Below are 13802 nucleotides of genomic sequence, written 5' to 3'. Positions count from 1 at the left end.
AGCGGAAACCAAGGAAGATCAAAGACCCAGCGGTTACCCCCTTCCGGGCTGCACAGCTGGCAGCGCGCCCCGACCCCCGGCGGGCACCCACGGGCCCCGGGATGCGGGGACAGCGATTGGCTGGCAACTCGTGGCTTTCGGACACTTGTAGCCGCCGGGAGTTGGCTGGGTCCACAGCTGGCCGAAGGTGCAGTGGGGGCTTCTCCTGCACAACCAAATCAAAACGTAAAGAGTCGGAGGAGAAGGTGGGCGGGCACGGGGCGGGTAATAAGCGAACACTTTCTGCAGAAGTCCGATCGTGCAACGGAAGGGGCAACGCTGCGGGCGCTCCAAGCAGCGTCTCTTCTCCGACCTCAGTTTCATCACCTGTAAAGTGGAGCCGCTGAGTCCTCCTGTCCGCTGCCAGGAAAAATAGAGCGGAGGGAACGCACAGCCCCGTGAGCCAGAGGAGCGGTTATTGCAGAGCGGGCAGGACCCAAGAGGGTGTCTGTTCCAATACTCCTCATGGCCAGAGCTCCTCCGCCTCCCATCACCCCCCCCACCCCCGATCCCCAGTCCCGGGTCCCCAGCCCCCGGCCCGGGTCAGAGACCGCAGCCTGGAGGGGGGCGCTGTGTCCAGCCCTGCAGCGCCTCTCCACGCCCCGCCCCCAGCCCGCCGGCCCCGCCCCCAGACTTCTCCCTCCGCGGCCCGCCTCGCCTTTGATGCGCCGCGCCCGGCCAATGGGCGCGCGGGGAGGCGCAGGCTGCGGCGGCGGGCTAGGGGTTCGGCGCGCCCGGGCGTCAGTCCGGCCGCGGCGACGGCGGCAGGATCGTGTCGCGGCGACCTTTCAGGATCCGCTCGGCTTCGGGGCTGCTCCAGGAGGAGGAGAGCGAGGCGCGGCGCGGCGAGCCGCAGGGCCCGCGGGCCGGGCGCATGGCTTAGGGACGCCCCCTCCCGCAGCACCCCCAGCATGGGGAAACTTCACTCCAAGCCGGGTCAGTGTCCCCGCCCGCGTGCCGGCCCCCTGGTCCCCGCCGCCCTCGCCCCCGCGATTGCTAACTCTCTGCCTCTCCTTTCTTTCCGGCTCCCGCCGCCGCCGCGCGCGATGTGCCTGCAGCCGCCGTGTGCAAGCGCAGGGAGAGCCCGGAAGGTAGGGGCGCGCGGGGCACGGACCGGGGGCGATAGACTGGGAAGCACCGCGGACGGCGGCGGAATGGCCTAGCCCGCGGATCTTATTACCAGGGCCACCCCCACCCGCTACTCCAGTCACCAGTCCCACAAACCCTCTCCTTGGAGCGGACTTTGTGTCCCCTCCTCTGTCCATCCTACCCCCTCCCCGCTATCCTGTGCTCTCTCTTCTGACTCTCAACCCCTCCTGTTGCGGTACCCCGACCCCGCACTCTCTGCACCCCCTTTTCAGGCTCCTAAGCCCCTTCTCCAAGAGCCTGCGCCCTCTCTTTCTGGCCCTCAGTCCCCTCTCCCGAGATCTTGGCTTCTGCGCCCCCTCACCCGACGCTCAGTTCCCCTCTTCCCCTCACCCCGTGTTCATCCCTCCCCTCCTCAGTCCTGGCCTCTGGCGCTCGCTCTTCTGATCCCCAGACGCGTCTTCCTGGGGTCCTGCTTCCCCCTTGGCTCCGCTCTGGATCCCCGCTCTTGGGGCTTCGCTGAACTCCCTTCTCCTGATTACCTGCGTCCTTCTCTCGGATTGTGCGCGGCTCCCAACACCCTCCGGGTCCCTGCTGCCTCTGCCTCGCCCACTCTTTCTCTCCTCTCTCGGGTAACTTTCAGCCTAGGGGCCAGACTCAGGGGCTTCGTGTCGTCCCCGCCTCAGGTGACAGCTTCGCTGCGAGCGCCGCCTGGGCTCGGAAAGGCATTGAGGAGTGGATCGGGAGGCAGCGCTGCCCGGGTGGCAGCTCCGGATCCCGACAGCTGCGGGCGGCTGGCACCGTTGGCAGAGGAACTCGGGTACGATCCCCACCTACGTCCCTTTCAACCTCAGAGATGCTTCTCCATACCTACCCCCCGAACCCCAACTTTTAGCACCCTCTCGGCGCAGCTTCTAAGTCCAGAAATCCCTTCTCAGCTGCCCCTGACCCACCAGTATGACCCTGTACACCCCCTGCCTTGGGGAACCTTATTGGTGACACAGGTGGCAGTCTCCTGTTCAGTTGGGGGCAGAGGGCTGCCGTGTGTGTGTGTGGGGAATGTCCTAGGTGATGTGGTGGTGCAGGTCCAGTTGATGGGGAAGCTTGTCTGCGCTGGAGGGATCTGGGGGCCTGCTCTGACTTCTACCTTGTTTCTGTGGCCAGCGCTCAAAGGTGGATTTGGAGTTGGGGCTAGGGAAGTGGGAAGGCATCTGGGGGTGTCTGGGTGGAAGGCAGAACTGTGCCGGCCTCTGATGTGTTCCAAGTGTGTGACATTCATCAGTACTATCTGTCCTGCAGCCCCAGTAGAGCCGGCTGTGATCTGGTGGTGGGCAGAACTTGGGGGGTACTGAGATCTGGGAGACCCCTTGGCTTGGCCCACAAGGAGAGAGAGGGCCTCATTCTGCTGTAGCCTGGGCCTGCCCCTAGCCCTCCCCCAGTGGGTCCCTGAGGTTGGAGTTGTTCCTAGGGGAGCAGTAGATGTGACAGGGGAGTGAGTGAGTCCAGCCTCAGCTCCTGGCCTGGCACTGGTGTTCACAGATGTCCTATGGGCTCCAGAACTCTGCACAGGGCTTTCAGATGGTCTGCGTGGAACTCGAGCAAGCCAAGGATCAAAGGATCAATCAACTTTTTGATGTGACATTTAATTTTTTTTTTTTTAACTTAGAGGAGAACAGACTGAGTCTCAGGTCTGGTTAGTTCTTTGGTCTTGTCCATGGGCTGGGGAGGGGCCAGTGGACTTTTCAGCTGTGTGTGTGTGTGTGTGTGTGTGTGTGTATTTGGTGGTGGGACCTGGACTGGGTGCAGCCAGTTGGAGGAGGTGAGCCTGTGGATAGAGTCGACTCTTGTGCACGTATGAAATAACCCCTGCATCTGGAAGAAGCTCCCATCTCCTCCTCTACTGCCACTGCTGAGCTGGGGGCCTTCTCTTCGCCATTTCTCTTCATCTGTTGGCTGGGTTAGAATTGGAGCTGCTGTCCCCCGGGAAAGGCCAAAACTCGGTGGGCGGGGGCACTGCAGTTGGGGCCCTTTAAAAACAGAACTCCAAACTTCCCTTTCTTCCCCCACCATTTCTAGTTTTTGATCTCCTTATTTATTTAAAGCCCAATGAAAATGATCCGATTTAGCCATATGAACAAATGCATTTGCAGCTGAAGACAGAGGCCAACTGAGTGGATTTCCATTAATCAAGTTTTGGGTTTTTTCAGCCTGTTTATTTTTACAAAGTATTCCTGCAGAATGACATTTATTTGCAGTCCCCCCTGCTTTTTTTTTTCTTTCCTAAACTGCCAGGGAGCTTGCTCCATGCTTTAGGGGAAACTTGAAATACAGCGAGGGCTTACTTCAATTGACTTTTATCTTCAAAGCCATAACAAATGTTACCCGCATGTTTTTGGTAGGTCTCCTTGGCATCCAGTCCTGGAGGATGGGAGGGAGGAGGAAGGAAGGAGAGGAAAACAAAAGTCTGTCGTTTTTAATTAAATAGTAGTGTTCCCAGCAAGAGGAATGCGAGCCAGTAAAAGTTGCCATTGGGGGAAATGAAGGAGGGGAGGGAGGGGGCCCCAGCTTAGGACTATGGCTTTGGTAAAGTCACGGAATTTTGTTGCCTGGTTTCTTCCCCCATCTGAGGACAGCATGGGATGGTGTTGCCCCCTCCTTCCCCAGCCCCCTCTCTCAGAGAAATGCTGAGGGGTCATTAGTGTTTGTTCAAAGCACTTTTGAAGATGTGAGACACAGAGCCATCAGCATGACATATGTTGGGTGGTGGAGCGTGGGACCTGCCATCCAACATATTAAGGGGAGGGAATCTCTGCTGCCTTGAGAGTTGTGCTTGCTGACTGGGACCTGGATGCCTGGGTTCCCACCACCGCTGGCCTCACTCCTGAGCCTGCAGAGGTGGGGATGGCCCAGGGAGAAGTCAGGGTGAGCCCAGGGTGTGGGGCTGCCCCGTGGAGGCCTGTGAGGTGATTTCAAGTGGTACCTGGAGGAATATTTCTTATCTTAAGAGTTACATTTTTTTTAACCAGAAAAAAATAAATAACTGGGACATAAAACCCTTGAATTTGCAGATATTATTGCTTAGGAGGAAGCTAAGTGGAAAGAGATAGTCTAAAGTCAATTCTGAGAAAAATATTAAGTACAACTGGTCAAAATTGTGAATGAGAACGGAATGCCCCACATTTGGGAAATGTTGAGATACCGAACAGGATAGCAGTAGGCAACCCCCGGTCTGTTTAATTTCTGTGATTTCCAGTGGCACGGAAAGGGTGGCTCCAGGTTCTTCCATTATCTCATCAGGATGTAGGAGGGCGTGGGCTCCAAAGTGTGCTGAGTTCCAAGGACTGGCAGAGGTCCCCTCACCAGCCCCAGACCCGTCCTGGGGTTGGCCTCTGTGTCCACTCGGTCACCCGGCCTTTCACCAAAGTGGCGGGGGGCACATTCATGGCTCATCCAACCAGCATTTTTACTGCACCAATAACTACTATTTATTAAGCGCCTGTGTGTGTCAAGCACTTTGCTTACATTATCTTAATCCTCCTCATAACCCTGTAAAGTTGCCAGCCGGCTGGTGTGGACTCTGGTTTTCTCCCATTCTGGAGTACTTTCTAGGACAGTGGAAACCATGTGTGGTAAAGTTCCACACGAGAACATCTGCCTGGAGGGGGTCGCACTTATTCATTCCCGAGAGGTGGCACCCTGGCCGGCTGCCGAGTACTTTGGGATGAGGCAGGTTGTGGGGCAGGCAGAAGCATGAGGGGCCCCTGCTTGCCCTCTTCCTCTCTGAGGGAGCCTGAGTAGCTTAGTAAATGTTTAAATTGGGTCTGAGTTTCATGCAAGATCCTGGGATATGAGAGGGTGACCTCACCGGCAATTTAACCCATGCCTGCCCTCCCAAATACAAAACTAAATGAGGTCAGTCTCGGCCACAATAGCTTGTCACCTTGTATAAGCCGTTTTACCTTTGTCTACCTTACTTAGCTCATCTGCAAAATGGGTGTAATAACATGCTCATCCCTGGCAGGGTTCTGGCAGATAACTCTTCACTGAAAGTAGAACGTGGGGAGAAAAGTACTGGCAGGTTCCTGAGGCCCTGGGAGAGGTGGAGATGGGGGCCCATATTACGAAACCAGAGGCTCCCCCTCCCCCATACTCTGTAGCCTCACTTGGAGGGACACAGGCTAGGGCTTCTGCCCTTTCAGTGGGTACATGCTGAACTTCAAGGGAATATGAGCTTGGCAGAGAAAAATAATGAGAAATGTGACCTGTACAAGTACTGCAGAAGACAACTGATAGGTGAACAGTTTGTATGCCAGACAACAATATGCTAAGCAATTAGAAATTAAAATAAGCATAATAATCTCAGAGATAAAGGACAATATTAGAAACACGAAGCAGCAACAGGCAGTTACAAAAGAAAACCAACTGGAAATGTTGGCTCTGGAAAATATAATGGGTGAAGCTAACAAGTTTAGTAGATGGATGGAGTAGCGTAATGGACGCAGAGATGTTGATAGGAGAACACTCAGAGAAGCAGAATCTGCGCATCTGTGTACGCTCCTGCAGCGTGTGCACACGTGTGCATATATAAATGTGTACAACTGGATTTAAGACCCTCCCCTCCCCCACCCCCCAGTTTGGTCCTTTTGTTCTTTTATGGCAGAGCCGCCTGAAGAAACAGGCTGAGAGCTTCGGTGCAGGCAAGTCTGCCTCTGGATCAAAGGTGGCTGCCAGGCGGTTTGGTAATTTGATTAGGGGGCACCTAGTGCATTTTGATGTTTAGGGAAGATTGGGAGGGCGCAGGCCCTGTTGGAGCCCGTGGGGATGTATGGAGCTGGGCGATGAGATTGGAGGCTGGCCCAGCTGCTGCCTGAGTGCCGGATTCCAGGGGAATTACCCTTGAATGATACCAGTTGGCACAATTAAAAGGCCCCATGTCTTCACCATATGGAAAGTGTTAGGCCTCCTTACGTGGTTTCAAAGCTATGTGCCGGGAGGTGGACTTGACATTTGAGGTAAAGCATAAATTAAATATTTGGTGTTTCAGAATTAAAAGATGATTTGCTTTGAGGCCAGTGGAGGCGTTTGGACCTCCACTCACTGGCTTCTTTGAGTTCTCCACGGAGGGTGCCCTCTGCCCCTGGCACCCAGGCCAGCTTCATAGCCCCACCTGGCAGCTTTCTGGACCCCTGGGGAATGGGGAGGAGAGCTGGGGCAAGCTGGAGCTGAACAGAGTGCCAGGTGGGGCTTCTTGTTTCTGGTAGGTCTGGATCCCTCAGGAAGGTGGGAGGTGGGCAAGGTTGTCATTCTGGGTGCTTTCATGCATCTCTGTGATGGGGTCTCTGGTAGAGGTTCGAGGAGTGCCTTATTCTCCCTTCGAAACTTTTCTTCTTTGAGAAGGACACTGGTTCCCCGAGTCAGGCTGTGTGTGTGTTGTGTCCCTCGAACTCAGGAACAGACCCTCTACATTCATATCTCGCACAAACTGTCACAAACTCAGGGGGAAGCTAACCCAGGAGACAACCTCAGCATGTCCCACAAGCTCCTAGCCTTGGGGAAGGTTCCATCCCCTCACCCAGTGGGAGTGTCAGAAGTGAGGAGAGAAGGTGGGTGATAGACAGAGTGAATTCCTCCTCATAACAGGAAGCTTGGGCCCCTGGGCTCAGGGGCCAGACTGTCCCTTGGAGGGCTTAAAACAGCAAGGCTAAGCTGTCAGCAATGGAAGAATCACTTTCTGAGGAGTCCATCTTCCTTGTGGCAGCCCTGGGGCACATGGTGGGCTCTCATGATATATTTGCTGAATGAATGAATGGAGATAGATTAAGTCACCATCCCTGCCTCTTCCTCCCCCAGGTTCTCTTCCCCCGCCAGGTGGAGCTGGAAGTAGGAATAAAGGGAAGAGTGGAATTAGGCCTTTTCTTTCAGACACTCAGCTATTAATTAATTATGATCAATAATGAATTGTTATTAATTATGGATTCCCTAGCTGTGCTGGGCATTGAGGCTACAGTGGCAAATCACAGAGCTGTGGTGCCTGTCCTCCTGTAGCTTCCAGTCTAATAAAGGAGACAAAGAATAAGCGTGGTCACAGGCACACTGGCAGACAGTAACACTCATGAGAAGCTGAGGCAGTGAGGGAGAAAGTGTGGGAAGAGGGGATGGGTTTGTGCAGTGGGAGCTGGGGGAGACCCCTCACTCGCTAGTGTCCATGGACAATGCGTGGTGCTTGGGTTGGGCCCTTGAGAAGGGACTGTGGCCTCCAAGCGGCTCTGCAGCCTGTGGGGTCTGGAACTCTCTCTGGTGCTCATTCTTTCTGCAAAGCCCCCCATGTCAGTGGCTCTTGGCACGTGTGAGCTACCTTCCCCTCTGGACAGGTGGGTGGGGCGGAGCCAGGCGGGCAGCCACCAGCGCGCTCTGTAGGGCTGATTCGCATGCAGCGTCATGCACAGGGACTTGGGGCATTTCTCCAGCTGTTTGGGTGGAGGGGCAGCCCCTGCTGCCCTGCGGGGGAGGAGGGGCAGAAGCCCAGCCGTGGTGGGATGTGGCAGCCTGAGCGGTGGCATTGGCAGAGGGAGGCACCCCAAGAACCAGGGGGCAAGAGGCAGTGACAAGCCAATCCCAGAGAGAGCCCATCCTGCCCCAGAAGTGCTGTGAACCTGTGCCTGAGGGAGGAGGGTCTCCTGCCTCAGTTTAGCAGATGTGTCTGAGGAAGGGGCATGCAGCCTGACTCTCTGGGCAATGAGGCAGGGGCCCACAAAGAGATCTGCAGGCGCTGGGGAGTCAGGGACCCCTCAGTCCTCCTTGCTCGGGGGTTTCTCGCAGCCTCTCTCACTGGCTGTAGGTTCACAACTTTGGAATTTTTAGGTCGCTCGTTGGATTCCAAAGCAGCCCCTTCCGGCTGCCTCCCTGACTTACCGCTCTCTTTTCCACTCACGCATGTTCTTTTTGTGGCTCTTGTCTCTCACAGACATTCTTTCTCTTCCTCTCGCTCTCTCTCCCCCCTCCCTTCCCCACCCCCTCCCAGAGGAAGGAAAAAATTCAGACTCTCACAAACAAAATATCTGCCATTCCATCTGAGGGAGAACTGAGGCAGAAGCCCAGAATATCCTGGAAGAAACGCCAGAGAGAGCTGAAGGCCTCAGTTGTTTAATCTGGAAGGCAGGCTTTGATGTCACCGTGCTCCGTTTATCCTGGGAAGCTGCCTGCTTCTTTATGGCTGGCTTCAGACTCTGTGCATGAAAAATGGCCGAGTCCCTTCAGGAGCTGGAGGGAAAGCCTGATCCCTCCCCAGAGGGCAGGCCTGGTGACGCTGCCGCTCCTGCCAAGCCCAGGTGGGCTGGGGAACCTTTTCCAAACAAGCATTTCCAGAGACATAAGTAATTCTTTGATAACTTCCCGGGAAAGCAGAGGAGGCTCTTTATCCATGTGGGTACCCGTCACGGGGCTTCGCGAGGGAAGCCTCAGGTCCCTCCACTGAAGTCACCCTTAGCCCCAGAAGGGCGGCACACAGGAGCTCTCACCAGACGGCTCTGCCCTCTGGGGCGCGTCCTGGATGTGTGTTTGTTTAGAGGGCTCTGAGGACTTGCTCTGGGCTTCGCTTTCCTTACTTGTTGAGCCATGTGGGCTGCGGTTTGTGTGTGGCTGACGCCTTTCAGAGGATCCCAGGGTAGTGGGTGGGCTTCACAGTGGTGTGCCATCAGCTGAAGGACCCCCCCCTTCTCTGGGCCTCGGATCTTCAGGCTGAGAAGTAGGATAAAATCATGTATTATAATTTAGAAACTATGTAGTAAATGCATTCTATTCAAGTCATTCATGCATCTGTGCAATAGAAATTGAGTACTTGCTTTAGGCCAGGTATACATTTGCTCTGTCAGTAGAGCATGGTCCTGGTTTTCATGGACCTTACACTCTAGTAGGAAAAGATAAGTATTTTTAAAAGCAAATTACACAACCTAAGCTGTGATTTATGCCTCAAAGGAGAAGTGCTGGGTGCTTTGAGAACATTTAATAGGAATCAGACCTAATCTGGGTGGCTGTTCATTCTACATATATTTGAGCATGGGTAGGATGTTGTAGAAACTATGAGGAAGAGAACATAGTTCCTGCGTCATAGAACTTGGAGTTTAGTGGAACTAAACTTTCATCTTTGCCTCTCATCTATTTTTCTTATCTTATTGCATTGGTTAGAATCGCCTCAACTTACTTAATAACTATTAAGTATGATGTTCATTGTTTATCTAGTTAAGAAAGCTTTCTTCATCTCCTGGATTGCTAGGATTTTTAAAACCAGGAATAATTATTGAATTTTATCAAATGCTGTTGGGGTGTTGATGGAGCTGGTGATTCTTTGCTAATATAATGTAGATTTGTATGCATGATTTACATAACTAGATTTCCTAGTGTTCAGCTTTCTTTGCACTCCTAAGTTAAATCCCTCTTTGCCATGATAGGCTGCTGCTTTAAAATGCTGCTGTATTTGATTTGCTAATATTTTACTTTGCATTGATATTTGTGTTTGATTGGCTCATGGTTTGGGAAGGTAGCTCTCGAATAATGAAGACGATGTTCAGGGAATGTTAGAGGATGCTCTGGGGGCTCTAGAGCAGGAAGTACCAACTGGTCCAGGGTCAGAGGGTAGTCTCAGAGGAGCTGGGATTTAAGGCCAAGGTGCATGGGGGGAGGGGTGGTGGTGAGCAGGGCAAGGGGAGAGGACATGTAACAGCCATGAGTGTTTGCCGGACCGACCGGCCACGTGTGAGAAAGCCCTGTAGAGAAGAGGGTGGTTCATTTGAGATGCTGGTTGAAGTTCAGTTGGCTGAAGAGAGGTCACAGCCTGGGCCTGGGGCCCTTCTCAGCCATGTTACGGAGCGTGGTCTTTGTCCAGAGGGGAGACAAGTGTGTGAAGGGCCTGTGTGAGGGGCCAGCAGGAAAGAGGTGAGCTCTGTGATCTGGGGGGAGAAGGAATGTGGGGATGGGCTCTCCCTCGTAAAAATACTTGGGAGGATAAAGAGGAATCAAGTGACTGTATTCTGTGGGCTCAGTGAGAGATTCTGGAAGGTCTGCATTGGTCCAGGCACAGTGCTTGGTTCTTGAGTGTCACCCAGGGGACTCTTGAGGAGGCCGTAAGCAGGTGAAGGACCAGGAGAAGTAGATTAGGACATCAGGCGGTGTAGGGTGGTGCTTAAAGAGCGAGAACTTTGGAACCTGATGTCTTGGGTTCAGATCCTGCTGCACCATTTGCTAACTGTGGGACCTTGGGCATAGTGTCGAACCTCTGTCAGCCAGAGGTCTAGTGGGAAACAGATGCACTGCAGAGAGTTTAAATGAAACTAGCTTCCAGAGGTATGGGCAGGGTTCAGGGATACTTTATGGGGCGTTGAGGTACCCAGGGACTGATGGTCCCTGGCAAGAGTGGGAAGCTGTTACCACCCCTAGGGCAGAAAGGGCCAGGGGAGGAAATGTTGGATATTTTAGATTGGATCCCTGTAGGAACCACAGCTGACGATGGGTGGAGACCAGGCAGAAGCTATAAAGATGGAGGATTAACCACAGTCAGAGACATGGTACAGAAGTAGTGAGGGAGTGGAGAAGAAATACCCTAACTCCCATCTCCTCGTATCCTCCCGTTTCCTGCCGGGGCTTCGCATTGGCTGAATTCAGAAGCCAGAGGCCAGAAAGCTCCAGTGAATTGGTCCACAGGGTCAGCTTCCTGGAGGCACGGGGCAGTACAGAGAGGGTGGGGAATGGATGGGGGTGGGGATGGCAATAGAATAATCAACTCTGCTTGTGTTTCCTCATCTGTAAAGCAGGGATGATAATAGTACCTGCATCATAGGGCAGTTGTGAGGACTCAAATTGTAAAACAGTTGTAATGTCAGGCGCACCGTAAGTGCTCAATACAAGTTCGCTCTTACAGTTATAAGACCAGGAAGAGACACAGGGTTATGGAGATTCGGGGAGGTGTTTCTGAAGGAGGTGGCATGTCAGTATGGCTCTAAGGACGGTAAGACTGGGACCAGGGGTCAGAATCTAAAGGCCAGAGAAGTCATGTTCATGAACGCAGCAGGCTGGGAGGGAGACACCGGGGAGGTGGGGGGACTAGGGTGCCCTGGGGAGCACATGTCCTGAGTCAAGAGAACAGTGTCCCTCAGCCCCAGCCAACTGTTGTCACGTGGGAATGTGGCCCTGGTATTGCCATTCTCTCGTTAAGAGAATCCAGCCACCTGGATTTTTATGTGAAATTTTTCTAATTTAAAAAATTATCATCAACTACATACAATTTTTCAAAAACACTTTTCTGGGTGGACCCAGACAGCTGGAGTTGGCCTGGCTTGTGACTGTTGATTTAGACCTACAAGATTTTGGTGGGGTATGAATATGTTAGTGATAATAGTCCGTACAAGGGAATATTAAAAGTTCCTAATGGTTTACATGCATTCTTTACATGTATTATTCACCCTGTGTACAGACGAGGAGACGAGCTCAGCAAGTTAAGTCCTGAGCCCAGCCAAGGGAGAGCGGAGTCAGGCTGCCTCCAAGGCAGAGGGTACAGACCGAGCCAAGGCTGGGTGCTGGGGAGTCATGGGTAGCATGTTTCAGTTGCCGGGGAACAGGATAGGAGGGCAGGTGGGGTAAGTACAGTATAGATGTGGTTTGGGCCACTTTATACTGAGGCCCAGCGTGTGCATGTAGTAGGTGTCGGGAGTGTGTTTAGAGCTTTCAGAATCAGACTTCCTGGGGCCAAGTTCCAGCCGCACCTCTCCCCAGCCGAGTGGCCTTGGGCCACGTGACGGCTCATTGCTGCTCCTCAACTTTCACAGCTGGTGGGATGGGTAGTCATGGTGGCTACCTGATGGAGTTGTTCGAGGACTGAAGTGAGTTCACTGGCAAATCAGGGAGGATAAAGCAGACGTCACCCCTCCTCTTGCAGCTTTCTCGTGTGGTTAGCTAACGATCATCCAGATGTGTGCTAAACATGATGAAGGGGAAGAGCAGGGCGTGGTGAGAGAGAATGAGGAGGGTTCTACTTTGCACTGGGGAGTTAAGTTGTTGAGACCCAAAGGATAAATAGCCAGGTGATGAAAGGTTTAGTAAAAACATCTCAAAGGGTTTGGGAAGTGCAAAGGCCGGGAGGCACGACTGGCAATAGAGAGTCTTCAACCCACTTCTGGGTGTCTGGCTTAGGACAGAATCCAGTCTCTGAGATGTTCAGGCAGACATACGCGGTCTGGCACCGGGGGTGGGTAGCTCTTGGGGGTTGCGGGACGCAATGCTCTATGTTGCAACCTGTTTTGGTTCTTCGTCCACCTGCTGCAAATCTTCTTCCACGGTTTTATTTTTATCGATGTCCGATCACTCCAGCTTCTCTCCTTTCTGGCTGGGTGGGAGGTTGGGGAGAACCTCCTGGTCCCATGAAGTAGTGTCAGCCGGGAGCTGATTGGCTGGTCTGCCACGTGCTGCCCAAGCCCCTGGCCTTGAGCTTGAGTACAGAGCTGGGGCCCTGGAGAGGGTAGGGCAGAGCATAAAAGTCCCTGTCAGCAGGATGGGCCTGGCCACCGTCAGGCTACAGGTGAGGCTGGGGAAGACCGGAACCTCCCAAATGGGCTCAGGCCCAGGGTGTATCTCTGACTGCAGAAGTCTGCGCAGGCTGGTGGGCCCCTCTCACGGAGGCTTTGGCGGATGGTGGCTCCACTGTGTAGGTTTGGGGGTGCTACCTTGGGGTACTGAGGCCACTCCGGGCCTGGCTTCCAGAGGTAACCTTGTTACAGGGCAGTTTTTGACCTCGACCTTGTTTTACCCTTCTTTCCCCTAGGGATCTAGATAGACTTCAAAAGCAAAAAGATGATGTCAGAAAACTACTACAAACCAGGAACGAGGCTGCCTTTTCAGTGCATGGTGGGAGCACTTATCTTGCTCCCCTGCCCTGGAAATCCCAAGGAGCCCACTGCCCCGGTCAGTCTTGGGTATGTGCCTCCTTTCTCAGTGTTCTGTGGCGGCAGCCTCAGTGTGACTGTTAAGTGCCTGTGTATGCTGAGCCCTGTGCTGAACCATAGGTGCCGCATTAAGTATCTGCTATATGTCAGGCCCTGGGCCAAGAGCTGTCCCTACCACTCAGTTCTCACAACACCATTATGAGGCAGGTACTATTATTATCCCCATTTTACTGCTGGGGAAACTGAGGCGTTTTTTAAAAATTATTTATTTATTTATTTTTGGCTGGGTTGGGTCTTCGTTGTGGTGCACAGGCTTTCTCTAGTTGTGGCGAGCAGGGGCTACTCTTCATTGTGGTGCATGGGCTTCTCATTGCGGTGGCTCCTCATTGCAGAGCATGGGCTCTAGGCGCGTGGACTTCAGTAGTTGTGGCTCGCGGGTTCAGTAGTTATGGCTTGTGGGCTCTAGAGCGCAGGCTCAGTAGTTGTGGCACATGGGCTTAGTTGCTCTGCAGCATGTGGGATCTTCCCAGACCAGGGATTGAACCCATGTCCCCTGCATTGGCAGACGGATTCTTAACCACTGTGCCACCAGGGAAGTCCCGGAAACTGAGGCTTTAAAGAAATCTACCGTCTTGCCCAAAGTCACTTGACTTGGAAGTGGAATCTTGCTCTAGGAAGATTCAAATTCAGATCAGTCTGATTTTAGAGCTATCTTAAATCATTATAAGTGAGTTTTTTTTTTCCCTT

The 13802-nt window shown here is 53.4% G+C and overlaps 1 protein-coding gene across 2 annotated transcripts in view; it reads left to right on the top strand.

Moving 5' to 3' along the window:
• The first annotated feature begins 722 nt into the window (after positions 1-722).
• The window catches only part of NKD1 (NKD inhibitor of WNT signaling pathway 1), an 86348-nt gene continuing 73268 nt past the window's right edge, over positions 723-13802 (top strand). The window contains exons 1-3 of one of the 2 annotated variants that reach the window (XM_004264886.1): positions 723-975; positions 1098-1130; positions 1812-1945. In XM_004264886.1, coding sequence (XP_004264934.1) covers positions 951-975; positions 1098-1130; positions 1812-1945 — 192 coding nt within the window. In that variant the 5' untranslated portion in view covers positions 723-950. The remainder of the gene's footprint in view (positions 976-1097; positions 1131-1811; positions 1946-13802) is intronic. The other variant, XR_004480664.2, reaches the window with a different exon arrangement.

Source organism: Orcinus orca, chromosome 20, assembly GCF_937001465.1.
Source record: "Orcinus orca chromosome 20, mOrcOrc1.1, whole genome shotgun sequence".
Lineage (NCBI taxonomy): Eukaryota > Metazoa > Chordata > Mammalia > Artiodactyla > Delphinidae > Orcinus > Orcinus orca.
The sequence above is the reverse complement of the archived record's forward strand: the minus strand, read 5'-3'. Positions and strand labels throughout refer to the sequence as shown.